The sequence below is a fragment of the Rhinoderma darwinii genome, chromosome 1, assembly GCF_050947455.1.
Source record: "Rhinoderma darwinii isolate aRhiDar2 chromosome 1, aRhiDar2.hap1, whole genome shotgun sequence".
Classification (NCBI taxonomy): domain Eukaryota; kingdom Metazoa; phylum Chordata; class Amphibia; order Anura; family Rhinodermatidae; genus Rhinoderma; species Rhinoderma darwinii.
The window spans coordinates 428,629,756-428,655,316 of NC_134687.1; the positions used below are offsets into that span (position 1 = coordinate 428,629,756).

The 25,561-nt window shown below is 39.2% G+C and overlaps 1 protein-coding gene across 2 annotated transcripts; it reads right to left on the minus strand.

The window, feature by feature from the left end:
• Positions 1–988: 988 nt before the first annotated feature.
• FOXN4 (forkhead box N4) lies at positions 989–22,238 on the minus strand. Of its 2 annotated transcripts, none has more exons than XM_075853640.1 (10): positions 21,402–22,238; positions 20,923–21,008; positions 8,424–8,587; positions 8,239–8,339; positions 8,050–8,160; positions 7,609–7,736; positions 7,418–7,514; positions 5,007–5,214; positions 4,515–4,886; positions 989–2,737 (listed from the first exon to the last, which is right to left on the minus strand). In XM_075853640.1, the coding sequence occupies exons 2-10, from the start codon at positions 21,003–21,005 to the stop codon at positions 2,487–2,489; spliced, it is 1,515 nt and encodes a 504-aa protein (XP_075709755.1). In that variant the 5' UTR covers positions 21,006–21,008; positions 21,402–22,238; the 3' UTR covers positions 989–2,486. The 2 variants fall into 2 exon arrangements, with proteins under 2 accessions (XP_075709755.1, XP_075709746.1); XM_075853631.1 differs by having other exon boundaries at positions 8,050–8,163.
• Positions 22,239–25,561: the final 3,323 nt, after the last annotated feature.

The following is a 25,561-nucleotide window of genomic DNA, read 5'->3' on the forward strand; positions in this document are numbered from 1 at the left end:
ACGGGTGGAATACGGGTGACACCGGACCCGTATTTACAGGCACGGGTCCGTAAATACTGGTACAATATGGGTCGAATACGTGTGACAAAGGACCCGTATTTACGGGTGGACAAAAATACGGTCGTGTGCATGAGGCCTTAAACATTTGCAAAAATCCAAAACGCTTTGAAAATCAGCTGTGAAAACACTTGGATTCAAAAGCTGTTTTTTCTTAAAATCAGTGTGTCCGATTTGCGTCTGCAAAAACCGGGCCGTTTTTCATGCATATGACACTGCGGCTTTTGTGTTTCATCCATTTTTCTCATCTGGTTTTCTCTGCAAGCACTTCCTGGTTCTACTGTTCTTTTTTTTTCTCTGCATTTATTTAGCAAATAATGCGTAAAAAACAGACAACACACAGATGTCATCTGTGCGCTGTCCGTTTTTTCCCCGCACCCATAGACTTCAATTAGCGAGTCTGATCTGCAAAAACAGACCAGAATAACACGTGGTAAGTTTCACGCAACGGACAACCGCTTTGTGAAAAAACACAAGTGTGTAAATAGCCCCATTGAATTGCATTGGTCAGTGTGCTGTCCGTTATTTAAACGGATAGCATACGGACATGAAATACATATGTTTGTGTGAAAAAGGCCGAAGGTGTATAGAGGTGTATGGGACCTCTTCTACCTCCGTATAACTCTGATTTCATACAGAGTTTTTTGTTGTCTGATTTCTTCCGAATCCAAAAGAAAAAAATGGTGGCATTCTCCATCGGAGGCATCCGACAGTTCCTTTATGGCAGCACACAGAGGCCGTTTATCTTCATACTAGAGTTGTATGCCCATTAGGTTGGGTTCACATGGTCCTCTTGCATGCATTGCTTAATTGACATCACATGTAAAAAAGAGAAACCGTCATTTTTGAATGAAGTAAAGTCTTTACTAATAGTAGAAGACATTAAAAATACAAAAACATAAGATACTTCACAGAAATAATTAACTGCTTAATTTACATAGTTCTGTTGAAAATAATAAATATAAATAAATTTACACATAATACTGCCTAGCACAATATTATTACACGTAGAGAAAAAAAATTAAAAAGTAAACCTATTCTAGGAGCCTACAACAAGGCTGAGGAACAGCTGACGGAGAATACATTTTGTACAGTGATTTTGACAATGATATAAAACATTTTGGCAAACAATCTGGATTTTATGATTTCAATTTCATGACATCAGATATTTTTATATGTATTGTAGATGTTTACAAAGATTATTGCAGTTGGTGAGCCAGTAAGTCAAACTGGAAAGTGGCTTTTATAGAATGTGGTTCAGATGTAATCGTTTTCTGAAACACATTTCCCTAATTTTTGGAAAGGATGAATAGGTAAATGAGAAATTAAGTAATAGACGTATCTCTGTAGTTTTGAATCAAGGTCGTAATGTTTTAGCCCTCACTATCAAGTGTTTTGTCTGCACACATTACATGTACAATTAGGTAAATATGCAGTATTGATCCAGTTTAGAGCTCATGCACATGGCCGTTTTATGACTCCATGTTGTAATAGTGCACCAAAAAAGGTGCATGAGGCCTTACTGTACCTACGGGTGCCTCTGATTTCATATGAAGGCATGCAGTTCATCTCCCACGAATGGCACCCGACGAAGCGCCATGCTGCGGCACACAGTCTCTGCGTCTCAGTGCCACAGAGGACTCCATACACTGCCATAAAGCCTGCAGCACACGGCTTTACTGTGTACTTCAGGCCTTTGACCATGCTCTAGCTTGAAAATTTTCTCCAATGACTTGTGGTAGAACTTTGCAAAAACTATTTGTGCAATAGTGGTGTTAGAACCGCCACATTTACCTCTAGTGTAAACCTATCCTTGTAAGTTCGGTAGGTGTGATGAATCCCGATGCATTGTATATAAGGACTTTAGGTAAGAGCTATTCACAGTGAAATGTTGACACCTTACAATCCGTTTGGTAGGTGTGCTTAAATACAAAAAAAAAATCACAGCTGTTTAATAATGCATTCTGTGGTTCTCCGAGCACGAGGTTGAATGGAGACACTTAATAATCGCCAATACAGCGCTATTGATAGTAGTCGTTGAGTTTAACTGAAGCACTTAAGGCTCAGTGCAAAATTAAATATCACATCTGAAGTCTGTGTGGTAAATACTATAGAGCCTTTCACAGTAGTTGATCAGAATAAATGTCTATTGCGGAACGTTTTCCGTGCAGTAGAGAAAATAGATTCCAATTTTAAAAAATCTCTATACCCAAAAATATGGGCTTGCTTTTTTTTTTTTTTACTTAAACCAAGAAGAAATGGTGTAAGAAAATAGATAAAATATATGTAAATGCCCAAAAAATGCAAAACCATATAAACAAGGCAGCACTGGAAAGGTTGGACGTAGTCTTGAATGTGTAAACTGTGTTCACTGTCACTTTCTGTTCCCAGTCATTTTGGTTCTGGTGCATAGGCTGTCTCTGGCATATCTACAGCAGAGCAATGGGTTTATTGCCCTGTCCTGTCACACACTGGGAGGGTGTTGAATTGTCCAAATTGGCATATGTGGTATATAGGCTGGTGACTTGGAAGTCTGTGAAAGATTGGTCACTGCTACTAGACACTGGTGTCAGGCCTATGGTCCCCAAATCACAGTCTGACAGCTGCAGAGGAGAGTTGCTGAATGCTGCCAATGTGTCCAGGCTGAAGCTGTCATCCTTCATGTCCTCCCAGATGTTACCTTGGAAAAAGAAAAGAATATTATAGATATCTTGTGTGTGTATATGGATGTGTGTTAAAAGCATATACAAGATACATACTGCACTTTTACTAAAAGATATACAAGAATAACATTTTACATCTACAGGGTAAAACTAAAGGTATTCCTTTCTCAGACATTTATGGCATATCCACAGGGGCTCTGCGATCCGCATCTATCTGGAGAACAGTGGTCCTTCGCCCCGTCACTTCTATCTATCAGACATTACTGTGGATATGCCATAAATGTCTGAAACTGGAAAACCCCATTTAGCAATTTACAATGTCCTGTCTAGAAATGGTACGGTATTTATAAAAACCTTATTATAAGTATTTATAAGAATTGAATCAGATATCCCTGACTTTCTCATATTTAATTTTCTTAATTGTAACCTTAACTAGAATACTTGGTTGTACTACACTCGACCATCTCTTTTTCTAACAGTGGGCCTATAGGTATTTTTTTTTTTAAAAAGTGCATTCTCCTTGGCAGGTAGCTAAGAGGTATATCAGGATGCAGCAAGTCAGAAAGTTCTGTCCTGGTGAGGTTAAGTGTCTAATATAGTTACGCTTGATCGTGGTCAGACCCTTCCCTGCATGTAAATGACTGCCTGCATGGTAGTATGCAATATGCGCAAAACTAATTTTTTTATTGTATTGTTTTTTTTTCTTCTAGCCAGATCACATAACCCTGTACACAAAGCAAATAAATTATAACAAGCGACCTGACTATTCCACTTTAACCCTTTAATGACCAGCCTATTTTAAACCTTAATGATCAAGCAATTTTTTAAGTTTTTCCATCATCGCATTCCAAGATCTATAACTTTTTTATTTTTGCGTCGACATAGCTGTATAAGGTCTTGTTTTTTGCGGGACAAGTTGTATTTTTTAATAGCACCATTTTGGGGTACATATAATTTATTGATTAACTTTTATTATTTTTTTTTGACTGGGGGAATAGAAAAAAACCTTAAATTTCAGTTGTTACGATTGCAACGATACTAAATTTGTATAGATTTTGTATGTCTTACTACTTACACAGTAAAAACACTTTTTTTGCAAAGTTATTTGTTTTTGCGTCTCCATATTTAAAGAGCCATAACTTTTTTTATTGTTCCGCCGATGCAGTTGTATGAGGGCTTTTATTTTGCAGGACGACTTGTAGTTTTTATTGGTACCATTTTGGAGTAGATGCGACGTTTTGATCACTTTTTATCACATTTTTTTTTAAGGCAGGATTCACAGAAAACAGCAATTTTTCCATTGTTTTTTATTTTATTTTTTACGGCGTTCACCGTGCTGGTTAAATAATGTATAGCTTTATAGTTGGGGTCGTTACGAACGCGGTGATACCAAATATGTGTAACTTTTTAACTTTATTTAGGTTTTTTTTTAATAGTAAACCATTTTGTAAGGGCAAAAAGTGGGTTTTTCATTTTTTTTTATTAAACTTTTTTTCACTTTTTTACAAGTCCCACTAGGGGACTTTAATATGTGATCATCCGATCGCTTTTATAATACACTGCAATACTTTTGTATTGCAGTGTATTACTGCCTGTCCGTTTAAAACGGACAGGCATCTGCTAGGCCATGACTCTGGCCATGAGCTCATTTCCTTGCTAGCGGCGCACGTCGCAGCTCCTATTGTTCATAATAAACCCAATCCGGCTGTTTATTTTGACCAAAACGTCACATTGTCTAATACTTATACATAAATACACTTCTCTCCATGTAAATCATTAACACTAATATCCTACCTTGAAGAGCAAAATCCATGATGCTAGGATCAATGGAATCCACCTCTGTGTTCATATCCGAGGTAATGCTGAGGAAGTCAGAAGCCCCCCTACTTATGATATGCTGGTGCAGTGGGCTTTGAATCATGTCTGGAACCACATGTAGAGGAGGGCTTTGGGCTGGTGCAGGAGAACTTGATGCAATCCTAGCATGAGTCTGAATTTGATGGTGCAACGGTATGGAATGTAAGGACAGTGTCATGACCGGATGTGGCTGAACTGGCTGCATGGGGATACTGCCAAGATTTGTCATTACTGGTGGTTCTGAGGTTACCAGCTTGCTTGGAGCTTTGCAGTTTTCAGGTCTGTCCATAATCAGTTTGTCAAGTTCATCTGAAATAAACAATGATTTTTGAAGGCTTGGAGTCAAATGTGTGGGTTCATACTGAAGTGGAAATGTGGAGTTTCTAGGTAAGGCCAACTGATCTTGCCAGCTAGAAAGTGCATGCTTACCTGGGTTAACCATGCTCCTTCGAATGGCTGGCAGATCTTTCCTCTTCCACTTTTGCATCTCCTCTTCCATCTTCTCTATCTTAGCAGGATTTAATGCCCATAGACATCCTTTGCGAGAAGATCCACTTAACTTATTCTCCACCTTTTCAAAACATTTATTCAGGGACAGGTTGTGTCGCACTGAATTCTTCCAGCCATCAGGTGCTGTCTACAAAGGCAAAGGACACTTTTGCTTAAGTGTGAATGTCCCAATAAGCAGACTTTCACTGCAAATATGATTCAACAGGTATTAAACAATGAGACAACTTTGTTACAAGTATAGTTCACAAAAAAACTCCAATACAGTTTAAAAGAAAATGTCATAACATAAGACTCCTAAATGGTAATCGACAATAGTGAGGTAGACTATGGTATTTTCACAATGCCCGAATTATTGACCCAAGGTGAGATTAATCGGACAAAGTTTTCTCAATCTTTAACTGTCCAGTTTTCATGAGCCTGGTGCCACTGTAGCTTAATTTTTTACTTCTTAGCTGACTGAAGCAGAACGTTCCATGGATTGCTATGATTATAGCCCATCATACCTACCCAGCCAAACATTTAGTTACTCCACACTCGCACACCATCTCCTCATCTCATCCTCTCTCTGTTGGTGTCCCTCAATTCTCTGTTCTGGGACCCATGCTCTTCTCCATCTACACCTTTGGGCAGCTCATAAAATCCCATGGCTTTCAGGATCACCTTTATGCTGATGACACACAAACTAACTCTCTGGCCCAGATGTCACCTCTGTGCTATAAAGAGTCCCAGAGTGTCTAACAGATATATCCTCTTTCTTCTCCTTCCTTAAATTCAACATGGAAATAACTGAATTCATCATCTTTCACTCAACCCACTTACCAGAACTATAATTTACAGTCAATGGCTCCACACTTTCCCCAGTCTCACAAATCCGCTACCTCGGGATAACCTTAGATTCTTCCCTTTCTTTCAAACCTCACATACAAGCCCTTAACACCTCTTTCCACCTCTACCTCAAAAATATTTCTCGAATCTGCTCTTTCCTCAACCTCATGTCAACAAAAATTCTAGTACATGCCCTCATCATCTCCCGCCTAGACTACTGCAAGGTTTTTTGTTGTGGCCTCCCATCTGAAACTCTTGCACCCCTCCAATCCACCCTCAACTCTGCTGCCAGGTTAATCTTCTCCCCTCGTTCCACCTCTGCCAATAGCTCTACTGGCTACCCATTGCTCAGCGAATTCAGTTCAAAATATTAACAATAACATACAACGCTGTCCAAAACGTGTCCCCTACTAATTTCCCAATACTTCTACAAGTAATTTCAGGTCCTCACAAGACCTTCTGCTTTGCTCTCCTCTTATCTGCTCCTCACATTACCATCATCAAAATTTTTCTCCCTGCATTCCTCATACTCTGGAACTCGGTACCCCAACACGTCAAACTTTCCCTCACCATTCAAACCTTCAAAAGCAACCTGAAAACCAACCTCTTCACAAAAGCTAACAACCTTCAATAACCCATCTCTCAGTACTTTACCGGATGATCAGTTTCTACCCTAACCTAATGTCTCCTTCCCCATTCCCTCGTAGATGTAAACCCTCGCAGGGAGGGTCCTCTCTCCCTCCGTTCCAGTTTGTCTTTTTTTAACCTCGTGTTTATTGTACTTGTTTTTATTGTCTGATGTCATGTACAGCGCCCAGGAATTAATGACGCTTCAGAATAAATAATCCAGTTCATATGTTGTGCATTTACACATACTGTTGTAAGGCCCTGTTCACATCTGCATTCGTCATTCCAATGTTCTACTCTGTCAGAGGAGCAGAACAACGAAAATGCCGGAAGCGCAGGCTCCGTTGAACAACTGAGACAACCGACACCTGACGGAACCCATTTACTTTTATTGGGTTCTGTCGGGGTATCCATAGATTTACGCAGTAGTTACTGAGATGTTTAAACCAACCATTCTGGTAACAACAAAGTCACTTAGATCTGATTTCTTACCATTCAGGTTTGGTCTGAACAATAACAAACCCTCATGACCATGTCTGCAGGGTTTTGTGTGTGGCAGGTTGATTAGAGATCTGTATTAATAAGCAGTATACATTTGTACCTAAAAAAGTGACCACTGTATGCGTGCATAAGATTTACCAACACTGGTAGGCTAAACACCAGGTCGGACCTGGCATTCTTTTAGACCCCTTTTCTAAGTAGAAAAGTGGCAGAAAATGTTCATAAACGAGTTGCGCTTTGGGCGACTCTGAATCCCTGCCCACTTTTCCAACATATGTACGGGACTTCATAAATATGATGTTGAATCTGTAAATACATTGATAAATGTGCCCCATTGTTATCATACATGCATATTATGTTCTAAAATACTCTTTTACCTTGAAATATGGGAAGTGTTCCTTCATAAAACTGTAGATCTCACTGACGGGCAGACTGCCAGTCTTGCTGTTTTTTAAGGCCATGGCAATAAGACAACTGTAACAAAGCAACAGTTAGTGACTAACTATGGAAGTCCATGAAATTGCTGATTTTCTTTACATTTGTATCTGTACCGAAATGAGAAATTCACCTGTATGAATAGATAGGTTTAGGATAATTCTTCGGGTGTAAGTCCTGTGTAGAATGAGCCGCTAGGCGTGCTTGAGAGTATGGAGACTGTGCTCTATAAGAATTATTAAAGATCCCAGCGGGTGTACACTACAGTGAAAAGAACATAAAACAACCCAAAGGATAAGAAAAACATCACATAGACTATCTAGCTCATAAAACATGAACATAATTTATATATGACGGTTGTAAAGACAGGTTATCCGGTTCCACCCCACTCCGATCATTTCCCTGTCAGTAAAACTCCTACGTAAAGTACTCCTATAAATGGAACGTTTCTGAAGGTGAATATTTGGTCTGGGCAATGACAGGGTTAGTGTTACATTTACTATAACAGAACACCGTTATTTGAAGCTGTATCGGGGTCTAGAAGCAGCGATAAATCCTAGAGAAAGTGGTTTACCTGCTGGGAGCCCTGAGATAGTGCATAGACCTGCTGAGAATGAGACTGATACATAGGCTGTGGTGACTGAAGGCTTTGGGATTGATGTCCACCCATAGTGTACTGGCTAATCTGCTGAGAAAAAAAAAAAAGTTAGTGATTTTGCTTTTTGAAAAAGTCTATATATGCATAGTTCATCCACCCACTTACATTGGAAACATGGGAGGTCATGGTGTTAAGACCCAGAATGCCTTGTTGCATACTTGCGGGTATATGAATCATTTGTCCAGGCATGGTGTTTGAGAGTTGACCTATGAATGAGAACATATATGAAGTGGAAAGTACACACATACTGACTGTAAATCGGTGTGAGTTGACCTTGTAGTACACTGTACCTTGCTGCTGTATCACTATGTTCTGAGAGTTCATACTGTACTCCAGCCTTCCACTGGTCATTTGTTGTAACCTGGGCACATCCACGGAGGTCAGCCATGACAGAGACTGTAAGTCACTAGGAAGTTCATCATCTCGCCTTTGGGTGGGGTCAGAGGGCACGAGCCTGCAAACATTAACACCATAGGTAAGAAAAAGTATGCACCTATACTGTATATAAAGAAAAGAAACAAGGTAAATATGAAGTATCACTGACTCCAATTTATTCATTTTAGATAATAGTGGAAACACGCAGTACAGTGAGTATAAGGTTATTATTTCATATAATAGATGAATTGTGATGTACTGATAAATCCATTGAATCCATCCATAAATGAACCGAGAATACAGTTATTTATCGCTGCACAGTGAACTGTTTTCATTCTGACCAGTCTGTACTGAGGCTGCTTTTGTCCCAGACCAGGATGCTTTACCATTCATGCTCATAATATCCCTTTGCAATTTTGCAGGGTGAAGGGGAGAAAGGGCCCAGCTGACCTTTATTCCAGCTCTCCCATTGGCTGACTCATAAACAAACAAGATCAAACAGAATCATTTGAAAGCTGGGCAGGCCTGGCTGGGTTGCAACAGTTGGTTCTGTTATTGAAAGATGATTGCCTATTGTGTCCCCAAACGGCTAGAGCCGACTGACACGTGTCTCCATTGTTTTGTTTTTAGGTTAATTGTTTCTCTTTTTCATCTTCCTCCCCCTCTCCTTTACCCCCTCTACACAGACCCTGCATTAATCTAGCTGAATGACAGCAGACAAGCAACGCACAAAAACATGCCATCTGCCACCCGCCTGGTGCCTACTGGCCTGAAAGAAGGGGCTTGTGATTTTTCCTTATTTTAAATCGAAAGGTCGGATAAGGGGTGTTAAGAGTCAAAACCCTGTGCAAATGCCTCCTGTCATGTGGCAAACCTCCTTCCAGGATTGTAAAACAATATCAACGTGTTAACACTTCAGATCAAACTCACTAGATAGCTCTTAAATTCATATATCCTAATGTATTCATCTAGCTATTATCTAATATCTAGCTATATTCACCTTTTAACATGTCTTAGCCATTTACAATATTTTCATTCTGCAATGAATGGCTTTATATTATGAATACAAATGGCCGAATCACTCATGCTGCAACCCAGGTGTCCGTAGCCTCTTGGCCCTGGGATCAGAGTAAGAAAGGCAGCTGTTCAGTTTTGAATGAACATTGAACTGCATTCTATTTATTATACCAATAATGGCCAACCTTATAAATTATACACATGCCAAGCCCCTCATGCCCACATTATACTTACATGTGTGCCCAGCTCCTCCAATGAGACTTGCCCAACTATAAGCTCTTCACTCATACAGATCAGCTTATAAAGCATAACATATTATTTTTAATGTAATTTATTTTATCAGCTTTGCTGATTTGTTGCCATTCTTTTAGTCTAAAGCGGGACATGGACAAGGATCAGACAGGTTGGAATTTTCCCTCCACAGAAATAAACCGCACCAAAGGAGCATGGCAGCCACTTACATGTCCCTCTATTGAAATAACATTTGTTGAACCGAATGTGTATGTTAAGCCTTCGTTCACATCTGCGTCAAGTCTCCGTTCATGGGTTCTGTCTGAGTTTTCCGTCAGGGGAAGCCATGAACGGAATCCAAACTGAAACCATAGGTTTACGTTTGTATCACTATTGATTTTAATGGTGATAGATGCGGTGCAAATAGTTTACGTTTGTCACCGTTGTGTAAGGGTTCCGTTGTTTTGAAGGAATGAATTGCGCAGTTGACTACGGTATAGATTCTGTCAAAACTACAGAGCCTTTACACAACGGAAACCATTTTCACCGGATCCGTCACCATTGAAATCAATGGTGATGCAAACGGAAACCTATGGTTTCGGTTTGGATTCCGTTCACCTGATGGAAAGCTCAGACAGAACCCATGAACGGAGTCCCGACGCAGATGTGAACGAAGCCTTAATGGAGAGGGCCTTAGGTAAAGAACTCGGGAACCACTGCTTACACAAAAATGTAGTATTCCTATTGGCTGCAAATGTTTTATTTTATTATTCTATTACAATGCAGCATGAAATTGCAAATGATAAAGTATGAATATTTCAGCAATTGTATACACAATGGCTTTATATAAGAACAACAGCAAAACAAAAGGATGGTTTATGATATTATGCAACAATGTATAAACTTTTTTTTTTATCATAAAGTATATAATTAATTGTATAAAATGTCTAAAAATGTATATCACATCCAGCACATTTATATGAAAAGGACAAGACATTAAAGAGGGACAATGGGGAGTCTGCTAAATATTGTGGGAAGTGTAAAGGAACAGAGCAGGAATACTGTGAGGTGTTTAGATAGTAAATAGAGTCTTGTAGTGTGTGGAGGAATGAGGGGCATTGATGAATACAGAATAGATGATGGTAGAGATTCACGCCCCATTTCCATCCATGTTTTTGCCATACGTTTAGCGTATACACCAGGAATAGATCTCGACATATAGGTTAAACATAGGCTGCGAAGGATGCCTAACAGTGGCATCCGTCACCCATAGGCTATTAGGAATCCTTTTAACAGATATATCATAAGCTTTCCATGCTATATACAATAAACAGATGCCAGTGAGGGATGCCATGCAGTGGCATCCGTCACCCATAGGCTCTCATGCTAAAGAAAATGTATACTGCGCGGTACACGGTTCTTTACTGGATTCCGTTGTATGGAAAAGTGTAGTCAACTGCGCTATTCCGTCCTTTTTTTTAGTATATTAATGTATATCAGCCCGATGGAGGCCAAGAGTGGCTGAATATAGACCACTACATGCAAAGGTTTAATTAATGCAGGTATCAGAATGTAGATAACGGCAAGTGATGGAGATATGTAGGACTATTATTATGAGGATTATATATGGACAAGCAGGAAAGACAGGAGAAAATGTACTGCAGGGAGACTGAAGTGATATTGCTACGTGAAGGTTAGTAGTGCAGGCATTAGAGAGACTGGAGGGAGGTTAATACCGGTAGACTGACTTATTTACATATGCAAATTTTCAAGATAAAATAAAAAAAGTTAAAGCAACATAAGATAAACAAAAATAGAGGTTGGGGTGGAACAAGAGGGACCAAAAGACAATAAGCGATCAGTCTATTACTTAAAAAGTCAAGACAGGTAATGTCATATAATAATCATTCATAAATCTTGTAATGTATAAGAAAACCCTAAATTGAACTTGTATTACATATAACAGCAGGACACATAGCTTGTGAGATTTGTCTAAGCCACATTTACTATGGACCAACGTTCTATGCATTTACAAATGATCCTAAAAAGAAAAAAAAAACTTTGTCAAACGTAATCCGAGAGTAAAAAATCCTTTGTAGTCATAGAAAAAAAAGTTTTTCCTATATTGAGTCATATTAATATAACAAGTGAGGTGGATTAATTCCAGGGTAAATAGAATTCCTAAAGATACTATACTACAAAACTACATTATAGGATATTACTTCAATAATTTTAAGATATATCCTTATATCTAGAAATAAGATATAAGTCCTAGAGAGGTTGGTAGCTTTAAAAAGGCACGGTCTAATGGTTAGGAGGTGAATTGTCAGACATCACTGTGAGCCAACTGGTACTTTGAAAATCGGGGTTAACACATTACAGCAGAATTTACTGCCGGTTTGATTATTTTTTTTTAGTAATCAAATAACAAGATTTCCATATCAATCAATAGAGAGCCCCAAAATTTTAGGAGCATTCGCCAGCCCTGGGCACTTATTTTTTCTTCTCTTTCCTTCTTAACTAAATTGGAGAATATATCTGTTTATATGTTCAACCTTTGTAGAAAGTATTTTTTACAGATAGCAATGGCTAATTTCCGGTGATCACTTCTCGATATGTGATATGACCGTAATGTATTTTATGTAATTGCAGTAGTGATTATGGGAGGTGTTATCTTCTACAATCTTATCTGGAAAGATAACAAAAAATTGGCCAGTAAAGGCCCTATCACACTGGCCAATTTTGGCCGGAGCAACGAGCACCGATCGAGACACCTAGTTGATCGGCGCTCATTTGTTCCGGTCACACGGAGCTATTTATGGGGACGAGCGGTCGTTACTCCGATCGCTCGTCCAAACATTATTATCATGTCGGCAGCGCGTCTCCCTGTTTACACAGGGAGACGCGCTGCCGACAACTAATAATATTTCAGTTTTTAAAAATGATACAATCAGCAGATGATTAAGCGTTTGCTTGTTCATCTGCTGCTTGCAGCCCTGTCTACCCAGGGCAATTATCGGCAACGAGCGTTATATGAACGCTTGTCTGCCCGATAATTGCCCAGTGTAAAAGGGCCTTAACTGCTTCCAACCTATGAGAAGGCACAATTGTTTTTATATAAATATAGTGCCTTATAACCACTAGATAAATCACTTTCCATTTAAATGGTTAATGATGTCACTAGCCACTCAAACCTTGAAATTATTCATTATCATCCATACATGTCCATCCACATCAGCATTACAAACATTAATCTCAACTCTTCTGGTGATTTTTATATCATGAATTGAAAAACCCTGCCACAGATCTTTCAATCACAAAAACATTGTTCTGTACATTGAGTATACTGGTATATATGAAGTAGGAGCACACCGGCTATAAAGACAATATTTTACTTCCAGATGCTCTAAGGCTATGTTCACACAGAGTTTTTTGCAGGCGGAATTTCTGCCGAAGATAGGGCATGTCGCTTCTTTCTCTCGCGAGGCGGTTTTACCGCTCACGGGAGAAAACCGCCCCCGCCTCCCATTGAAATCAACGGGAGGCATTTTCAAGCCGTTTTTGACTAGTTTTTTGGCGCGGTTTCCGCGTAAAAAAAACACTGTGTGAACCCAGCCTTATACTGTATTTGAATGCTAAGTTTCGCAATTTGGACAACTCTAAATACAATGTAATCCTATTTAAGTCATTGTCTGCTTTACAAATATTCTCTTAACTAGAGACACTTTCTCAGCATAATCGCCATAAAACTAACCTGCAGGTACCTAGTTTTCTGTATTTCATATTCCACAATTTACTATTTTGGGTTAAACTTACTCGTGTTACCTGCTCGTGTCGCTTTGTTCATTCACTGCTTGTCACTCAACCCAGCACCTATTCTAACGGCTCTTGGGGCAGGCCTCTAGGACGTGTCATGTGCCACCCCCACAAGCTCTGTATTTCGTGTAATGCTGATGATGAAGAGGGTGGTACAGGTAAAGTTACCCTAAGGTCTTCTGGAAGAGGCACAGGGTTAAGGCCCATTTACACTAGTTATCATTTATTAATTTCTAAGCAGTCATAATACTTAACAAGTCTAAATGCACCCAAAGAAAATCAGCAATATGACAAAACTATCATTTATCACTGATTATGTACACATAAGAATCATTGTTATCATCACCTGTATTGGTAAATGCAAATGTCGCCCCTTGGACATTTACAATATAAATATGCCTATATGATCGATTTAGATAAAACCTTCAATCGTTCAATGGTTTGAAAAATTGCTAGGTATAAAATCATCAAACATTGAAATATTGGTGGTGGATTATTGAATGGAGCCATGGGAGCTAGTAAGATGGGGAGCGGGGGGAGGGGGATAGCTCGAGTTTTCTAAAACACTTTCTTTAAATGGTCACTAACTTTTAAACATTTTTTGCATAAGTGAATATAAGAAACTTTGTAATATATCTTATTAGAGAAAAATGCATCTTTCTCCACTTAGGCTCCTTCCCCCTCCTAACTGTTCACTTACTCTGAATAAACTGCTTTTTCCATCTCCTCAAGACAAGACAGACTATCAACTCACTGAGGAATCAGGTTACAGCTGCCCAAAGAAGTCTATGTAGAGGGGAGGGGGAGGAGGGAGCAAGAGCAGAGGGAGAGAGGCAGAGTGAGAGACAGAGATGCATCAGCTTCTGGTAAGAGTTAGGGTATGTGCACACACACTAATTACGTCCGTAATTGACGGACGTATTTCGGCCGCAAGTCCCGGACCGAACACAGTGCAGGGAGCCGGGCTCCTAGCATCATAGTTATGTACGATGCTAGGAGTCCCTGCCTCTCCGTGGAACTACTGTCCCGTACTGAAAACATGATTACAGTACGGGACAGTTGTCCTGCAGAGAGGCAGGGACTCCTAGCATCGTACATAACTATGATGCTAGGAGCCCGGCTCCCTGCACTGAGTTCGGTCCGGGACTTCCGGCCGAAATACGTCCGTCCATTACGGACGTTAATGTGCTCGTGTGAACCCAGCCTTACATCTCACCCCAGTGCTGGATTCTCAGCTACACTGCTCATTACTGCTGTATTATCTCCTCAATGTTGCTGCAACTTCTATATATGCGGTAGACAGAGATAGGAGAGCAGAATTCTCCTATTCTCTATGTGTGCAGTTGATAGAAGACAAGATAACAGTTTGGCTCTGTCTACTAGCTCAGAAACAACTGAGTATTAGAGATATAAAGCCTGCTAAAACTGCTAAAAAATGTCATATACAAGTCATGTAATGCCCAAATTAGTTGTTATGGCAGGAAGGAGGTGAAGGGAACAAGTGAACCCTAATCTACCCACCGCCCTGTCCCTGCCTACTTGCAACGACCCGCCCTAGGCGACGGGGTACAACTTGGCGGCGGTCCCTACGCTGTCTAAGTGCAAGGGAGAACAAACAGGGAACACGCAAGGGAAGGGGCAGTAGCCCACGGAACGCCGCGAGGAAACGGAGCGGTGAATGAGTCAGTCAGGATCAGGATGTAGTGGAGTATACCAACGAGAGCACGGAGCAGGAAGCAAGCCAGGGGCAAAGCGAAGCAGGGTAAGCGGAACTGAAGCAAGGCAGAAGCACGGCAGCAGTGGGGCCAGGAATCCAAGAAGAATAACAAGCAATGAGGAAGAGAAAACGGCAGGTATAAATGGACAGGGGGCGGAGCTAACTCCGACTGACCAGGCCACGATAGGCTCTCCCACTCCTGAGCCTGCCACCCTGATTGGTGGGAGCCGGTGTCAGTCTAAGAGGTCTGGCCTCAGGTGTCGACTGATTAACCCTGGGAGTATCCACAGACGTAGTGCCTGGCAGATCCTTTACATTAGTGTTATTCCTCCTGTACACACATATGACAGCTTATTCTTAAAAGTCACCTGAAAAGTTAGGTACGCTTTCAGATTTAAATGAAGTACATTGGAATACACAGGAACCAGTTCCATTACCTCTTCATATAACCAGCTTTATCTTCTATGCATAATGGTATTTACACATGACTATGCACAAATACAAATACTTGTCAAATGGTTGAGATTTTATTGCATTTAATTTCCACAGCAAAGATCTTTCCAACTCACAAGGCAGCATGAATGAAAGCAGACATCCACAAAGCCTGATGGACAGCCATCAATTAGTCCCATTAATAACCGGGGTGGAGTTAAGACTTGCCCCCACCCTGCCTAAAACATTGTGATTCAGATAGGGTCTGTCCCCACCCTGCCCAAAACATCCTAATCCAATCTGACATACCAGCATTCCCATGGTACTACGCTGCTTTTTGGCAAGTCGGCCCCTTTGTGGATTTTTGAATCAGGGTGGTCGCGATTAAATTAATATGCCTGGGTGGAACAATGTAAGCATTGAATGGTGGTTTGGTGTAACATTATTAGATTATCAGTTCTGACTCCATGTTGTTTAAGGTCGGGGGAATCAAGGATCATCATTTTCTATTTAAAACGTGCCTGGTCCTTTGCTCATAGTGATATAAGTGGCAGAAGACGTGTCAGGTATTCGCTTCTCCTCCTTGCTATGGCAATAAACATGCATGCTTGCCCGATGCAAGCATTCACAGTTACGGGGTAGACGGGATATAGCTGTGAGCCGAACACTATTTAAAGTGTGTTGCCCCCTTTAGGCCAGTTTCACATGGTCAGAATACATCCCCATTGTAGCATCAGTGTTATGGCAGCAACACCTGGAACACCGCCATTCCTTCCCAGGCTTACTGAACCAAACAGCTGTGTAAAACTGGCCTTATTCTCATAACATAAATGTTCCTAGTTTTTATTTGGATTAAAATGGATTATCAGCAGATACAGGTTATTTGCTGTTGCTCCGAAGCTGCTACCAGTCCCATTTCTAAAGGGAGTCATCCTGATAATAACATTGCAATCTCTTAAGGGCAAGTTTATACGTTCAGCATTTTGTCAGGATTTAGGTGCGCAATCCTTAGGGTATGTTGACACGGCTTATTTTCGGGCTGTAAACGGCCAAAACACGGCCTTCAAATCGGAAGCAGAACACCGCCAAACATCTGCCCATTGGTTTCAATGGGAAAAACAGCGTTCTGTTCCAACGAGGCGTTTTTTTACGCGGCTGTTTTGAAAAACGGCCGCGTAAAAAGACGCCCGCGAAAAAGAAGTGCATGTCACTTTTTTGGAGCAATTTTTCATTGACTCTATAGAAAAACAGCTCCAAAAATGGCCATAAAAACCGCCGCAAAAAAAAACGGCTAAACATCAGGAGCTGTTTTCCCTTGAAAACAGCTCTGTATTTTCAGACGTTTTTTAGTAAGCGTGTGCACATACCTTTACAGAATATGCTCACTTTCTGCCAGCAATGCGTGTCAATGGGATATTTTTTTATCCACTATTCACACGCTCAGAAAACTATCTGCCTGGAATAATGAACATGTTGTGGATTTTCTCGTGGATTCCACACTGAAAAGTACCAGATGAGCTACCAGATGAGCTAACCTGCAAATTACAATGGGGCTAATTCGCCTGCAAATCCGAGGTCAGTTTTGGATTTCATTCACAGATTTTCAGAATAACCCATGCCACATTTACCATAGGCAAATCTCTGACGTGTGTACATACTGGTGTCAAGCCAGAGTCATTTTTATTACACTGCATGATCAGATCCTGTGTGTGTTCACAGAGATGAGCAGCATCAGAGGAGTATGATGGCCTCTTTTCTCCTCCATAGAAATAACATGGCAGAATGGACAACTACCTCTCCAGTGAAAATGGTATTTGACTTTTATGACATGTCTGATTTTAAAGTATTATTTCATTTGTGGGAAATTACTATCTAGAAGTCCCACCCAAGCAGTCTGTTATTAGGACAACTACACTAGGACACTATTCCATTCATTATGTTAGACTTTAACATTTCCAGGTATCTGTTTCTTTCTGATTTAGTCCAGTACGCTCAGCTCATCAGCACTTCACTTTGTATTGTAAAGGGCAAACCGTGAACATCTGTAGAGCGTATTTCTCCATTCCAGCAATTTTAATGTGGTTGGACAAAGAACAAGTCTCTTTTCATGCCACTTAAGATATTTAGAGCTTGTTATTGCAGTTATTAGGACAAACCACTCGTACATCATTTAAAGCTTGAATAGTCATACCCTAAATATGCTTTGACTGCTCCAAAAGATGCTCTCCTAGAGATCCCAGCACAGAAGCAAATTCACACAGGCCTTCTTTTTAATTGGGAGCCATTCTCTTCCCCCTGTTATGTGGAACTGCAGAGCAACCCCGCAGTGATCCTCGGATCCCGTTATGTGCCACAGCGACAGGGCAAGTGTAAACAGCACTCATACAAAGTGACAGCTCTATTCTTTCCTCTGTCAGACCTCATGAAAAAAACTTGCCATTATTTACGCAGCTCTCTCAGGAGCAATCACAACTACTGGAAGAGAAGTACAATGGTGGCTACTGGTTTACAGTCAACTGACTACAGATTCTAAGACCTAATTCTAGTGTGCATGTTGCTAGAATAACTTTATAGATGCAATGTGGCGGCCATTGCCTGACCAACCAAACTGCAGAGCTTATGTAAAAAGAAAAGGAAAACAAGTTTCACTAAATGATCCATTTATGGCATAAGCATAAATATTAAACCATTTTACTTATAAATGTCCATACTTCGTGCCACAAACCCTATAAGTGATTAAAGACAAACTATTTTTGACTAAATTATCTAATTAGATTTTTTTTATTTATTTATTTATTGCATAATTTTTTTATTTTTATTTTTTCTTTAGGTGCTTTGTAGCAACAGATGGCAAACTTTTAGCATTAATTACTGTTATTAAAAAAAAAAAAAGGTCCAGGTGTGGAATATAGCCGATGCTACCTATAGATCATAAACCTTTAATTTAAAAAAGTTACAAATAAAATAAAAACTTTATCTTGTAATACATGCTCCAACTAGTGCACATAAGGGGGTTATGTATAAAAACTGTCCGTGTTCTAATTGTTGTAACAATTGCTGTTACATATTGTGGAGTTCCAACACAAGCGACAACAATTTGTAGCAGAACGTTGTGACATATTTATTATAATGTTTTCTAACATTTACTGTCAGAAATGCAGCAAATAGCGGTGTCAACTCATTTCCTTACACCTCATGAGAACTTGTGCATGATTCTTATGGCTGAGACAAATCAGCCGTGACCATTTTTAATTTCTAAATTTAATTCTGATATGAAGTTTTTAGACATAATTCCATATAATATACAGTTTATTAGAAAATGTGAGAATATTTATAGCTGAAAGTATTTCATGTAGCTTTACGATAACAAGTTAGGACATATTTTTTTAGACATAATTCATAAGACATATCCCACATAAAATACATCAAATGTACAGAATTATTAGATAATATGTAAAACACCTACTTTCCGTGGCATAACCAATTCATAAGAGAAAACGGCAATTTATTGTGACATTAAGCTAAAAATAAAAACTCCAAAAACTGCTTTGGATCTAATACTGAATCGGTTGCCTCTATAGATACGAACATACTCCACTCTATTACATGCAATACAGTATTCTTCTTAGTATCCACCAGGGGGTGCTAAAATCTTTATCCTCAATGTAGAGATTAATCAATTTCAGTTACAAATATCAATGAATCTATTTTATTCACTATAAAAAAATTACAGCGCTATTATTAACTAACTTCTGACAAAGTACTCCAATATTTTAATTTAGCTTCATGGTTTATTCGTTATGGGTAGACTTACATTTATACTACAATACATTTTTACATCTTTAATGTTTAGTTGGAAAATACGATCACAGTAATTTCTATTATGGGAACTGCTTCAATCGTTTTTCTCACATTCGTTCTGTTGTTAGTGACTTATTCTCTATAGCATAAATTCCTAGTAGTGAAGTTATTATAGAAATATTAGTGAGGCAATTTTGGCAAGAGTGATGTAGGCGATTGTAGTTGTGATGAATTGGAGATGTATCCACTAAATTCTGAATAAAGCAATTGGAAGATCAATAATACAAATGTTATTGTATACAGTGATTGCCTTCCAAAGGTTTTATACCCTATGATTGGCGTAGCGGATCCCGTCACAATCTTGGTGGTAGGTAAGCACTTGCAAATTATATTAATGTAAAAAGAAAAGTAAAAATCCCAATTCTACCATTTACATCGGAAATAGCATTCCTAGCACATGCAAATAAATATAACACGATATAAGGAAAAACAAGGATAGATAGATATGAGATGGATAGATATGAGATGGATAGATATAGGATGGAGAGATATGGGATGGAGAGATAGATAGATAGATAGATAGATAGATAGATAGATAGATAGATAGATAGATATAGGATGGAGAGATATGGGATGGATAGATAGATAGATAGATAGATAGATAGATAGATAGATATGAGAGAGATAGATATGGGATAGATAGATATGGGATAGATAGATATGAGAGAGATAGATATGGGATAGATAGATATGAGAGAGATAGATAGATAGATATGAGATAGATAGATAGATATATGAGATAGATAGATAGATATGAGATAGATAGATATGGGATGGATAGATAGATAGATAGATAGATAGATAGATAGATAGATAGATAGATAGATAGATAGATAGATAGATAGATATATGAGATAGATAGATAGATAGATAGATATGAGATAGATAGATATGGGATGGATAGATAGATAGATAGATAGATAGATAGATAGATAGATAGATATGGGATAGATAGATATGAGAGAGATAGATATGGGATAGATAGATATGAGAGAGATAGATAGATAGATAGATAGATATGAGATAGATAGATAGATATATGAGATAGATAGATAGATTATGAGATAGATATGGGATGGAGAGATAGATAGATAGATAGATAGATAGATAGATAGATAGATAGATAGATAGATAGATAGATAGATAGATATGGGATAGATAGATATGGGATATATAGATATGAGAGAGATAGATATGAGATAGATAGATAAGATAGATAGATAGATAGATAAGATAATTACATTTAGTCCAAAGTATTTTGTCAAATAAATTTTACCTTAAGATATCATATTTTCAAGAATTAGCAACTGACTTAGGTAGAATAATATAAAGAAAGGTACCTGTATTCTTGACTGGGAGGTCGATTTTCTTCTGATGTCCTGATAATTCCAGACATAATTCCTGTGATGTCACTGTCTATCATCTCCTTTAAGAGTGAAACTTTTTTGTTAGTTGAATATACAGGACTGAATTAGATAGATAGATAGATAGATAGATAGATAGATAGATAGATAGATAGATAGATAGATAGATAGATAGATATGAGAGAGATAGATAGATATGAGAGAGAGAGATAGATATGAGAGAGAGAGATAGATATGAGAGAGAGAGATAGATATGAGAGAGAGAGATATGAGATAGATGGATGGATGGATAGATATGAGACATAGATATATAGATTAACCCGTTGGGTTTTTAAGTGTGTCACCATAATTGCCACTTTGGATAGTTGAAGCTAGACACATTAGAATTATTTTACATAATAGACAGTACTTATATGAAAATCCATTTGTAGAAATAAAATAAAGCACAGAAGTACCTAATAGTCGCAGGCGAGCTGGTATACGGTGTGGTGAATGGAGCAGGGCACCTGCAGTGTGTGGGCAGCTCTCTGGCTCCTGGGCGCTGCTCTCCTCTTTGTAATATGATTTCTATCTGGTCCCCAACCCGTTTTTAAATTTCCCTCTCGGGAGCTGTCCAGCACCGCGCATGCGCACTGCTGTCCCGGGTCACTAGCAGGGCAGACGAGGCCACTTTTCAGCACAACTCCCTGTTCTGTATACCCTCGCCCCAACAAGGTCGTCTTTGTGCCCACTAGTGACTGTCCCGTCCTGGCCCAGCGTCTTCTCATCTGCTTATGCCACTCCAATCGCCATGTTAAGGTACATAAGGAATAAGGTCATGGAGATGCTTCTTATCTTTACGTTGAAACAGCGTTAGCGTTCTTTCGTGTTACTATTTTCATACAGCACTTTGTAATGTGAGCACAGGGTACCACAGGGGAAGGAGCCACCAGCTGCTGCCATTAAAGCATTTCTGCTCGGGACGTAAACCTTTCAATAATGTTCTCCTAATATTCCCGGTGTTCCCTACTTCTCCACGGATACAAGGTTGAGAACACCCCTCACAGCGCTGACGATGGTACGTGCCTGCTACCACAACAGCCGTTGCGATTTTGAAAGTTCAGTTGAGCCAGGCCAATTCGGGGGGTTAGTTCTTGTGGACTCGTCCGGTGTGTCTGCCGTGCAGGTTGCTTCGTGAGGCTTCTGTTTGTGCAGAGCGCTGGTGTGTGTGAGCAGCAGCCTCGTTCTCCTCCTCACTGCCTGTGCTCAGCCGTTGGCAAGTCAATGGGCCCGCGCTAGCCATACCCGCCGCTAGACCCGCGCCGCAGCCCGGGAAAGGCAGGTGGGAAGGCGGCAGCAGGAGGGGGAGAGAAAGGGAGGGACGGGAGGCGCTCACACACCACAGGGAAAACAATTATTACTGTATTGTCTCTACACGGAGCTCGGCCATAGAAAGCAGCATTGTGTCATTACACTTGTACTGTATGTAGCGTTACCATACTGTACGTACGACACACGTCCCAGCTGGAGCAGAATGAAAGGGGCAGTGTACAGTGCCCGCCAGCTAAATACACACTTCTATACATTACATGAGGCCATACACACGTATTACATGTAACCATACATCTGTACATTACACGAGGCCATACACACATATTACATGTAACCATACATCTATACATTACATGAGGCCATACACACGTATTACATGTAACCATACTTCTATACATTACATGAGGCCATACACACGTATTACATGTAACCATACTTCTATACATTACATGAGGCCATACACACTTCTATACATTACATGAGGCCATACACACGTATTACATGTAACCATACATCTATACAGTACACGAGGCCATACACACGTATTACATGTAACCATACATCTGTACATTACACGAGGCCGTACACACATATTACATGTAACCATACATCTATACATTACACGAGGCCATACACACGTATTACATGTAACCATACATCTATAGATTACATGAGGCCATACACACGTATAACATGTAACCATACATCTATAGATTACATGAGGCCATACACACATATTACATGTAACCATACATTACATAAGGCCATACACACGTATTACATGTAACCATACATCTATACATTACATGAGGCCATACACACGTATTACATGTAACCATACATCTATACATTACATGAGGCCATACACACGTATTACATGTAACCATACATCTATACATTACATGAGGCCATACACACGTACTACATGTAACCATACATCTATACATTACATGAGGCCATACACACATATTACATGTAACCATACATCTATACATTACATGAGGCCATACACACGTATTACATGTAACCATACATCTATACATTACATGAGGCCATACACACTTCTATACATTACACGAGGCCATACACACGTATTACATGTAACCATACATCTATACATTACATGAGGCCATACACACGTATTACATGTAACCATACATCTATACATTACATGAGGCCATACACACTTCTATACATTACATGAGGCCATACACACATATTACATGTAACCATACATCTATACATTACATGAGGCCATACACACGTATTACATGTAACCATACATCTATACATTACATGAGGCCATACACACGTACTACTTGTAACCATATATCTATACATTACGCGAGGCCATACACACATATTACATGTAACCTTACATCTATACATTACATGAGGCCATACACACGTATAACATGTAACCATATATCTATACATTACATGAGGCCATACACACGTATTACATGTAACCATACATCTATACATTACATGAGGCCATACACACGTACTACATGTAACCATACATCTATACATTACATGAGGCCATACACACGTATTACATGTAACCATACATCTATACATTACATGAGGCCATACACACGTACAACATGTAACCATACATCTATACATTACATGAGGCCATACACACGTATTACATGTAACCATACTTCTATACATTACATGAGGCCATACACACGTATTACATGTAACCATACTTCTATACATTACATGAGGCCATACACACGTATTACATGTAACCATACTTCTATACATTACATGAGGCCATACACACGTATTACATGTAACCATACATCTATAGAATACATGAGGCCATACACACGTATTACATGTAACCATACATCTATACGTTACACGAGGCCATACACACATATTACATGTAACCATACATCTATACATTACATGAGGCCATACACACGTATTACATGTAACCATACATCTATAGATTACATGAGGCCATACACACGTATTACATGTAACCATACATCTATACATTACACGAGGCCATACACACATATTACATGTAACCATACATCTATACATTACATGAGGCCATACACACGTATTACATGTAACCATACATCTATACATTACACGAGGCCATACACACATATTACATGTAACCATACATCTATACATTACATGAGGCCATACACACGTATTACATGTAACCATACTTCTATACATTACATGAGGCCATACACACATATTACATGTAACCATACATCTATACATTACATGAGGCCATACACACATCTATACATTACATGAGGCCATACACACGTATTACATGTAACCATACATCTATACATTACATGAGGCCATACACACTTCTATACATTACATGAGGCCATACACACATATAACATGTAACCATACATCTATACATTACATGAGGCCATACACACATATTACATGTAACCATACATTACATAAGGCCATACACACGTATTACATGTAACCATACATCTATACATTACATGAGGCCATACACACGTATTACATGTAACCATACATCTATACATTACATGAGGCCATACACACTTCTATACATTACATGAGGCCATACACACATATTACATGTAACCATACATCTATACATTACATGAGGCCATACACACGTATTACATGTAACCATACATCTATACATTACATGAGGCAATACACACATATAACATGATGCCATACATCTATACATTACATGAGGCAATACACACGTATTACATGAGGCCATACACACTTCTATACATTACATGAGGCCATACACACTTCTATACATTACATGAGGCCATACGCACGTATTACATGTAACCATACATCTATACATTACATGAGGCCATACACACTTATTACATATAACCATACATCTATACATTACATGAGGCCATACACACGTATTACATGTAACCATACATCTATACATTACATGAGGCCATACACACGTATTACATGTAACCATACATCTATACATTACATGAGGCCATACACACGTACTACATGTAACCATACATCTATACATTACATGAGGCCATACACACGAATTACATGTAACCATACATCTATACATTACATGAGGCCATACACACTTCTATACATTACATGAGGCCATACACACGTATTACATGTAGCCATACATCTATACATTACATGAGGCCATACACACGTATTACATGAGGCCATACACACTTCTATACATTACATGAGGCCATACACACTTCTTAACATCACATGAGGCCATACGCACGTATTACATGTAGCCATACATCTATACATTACATGAGGCCAT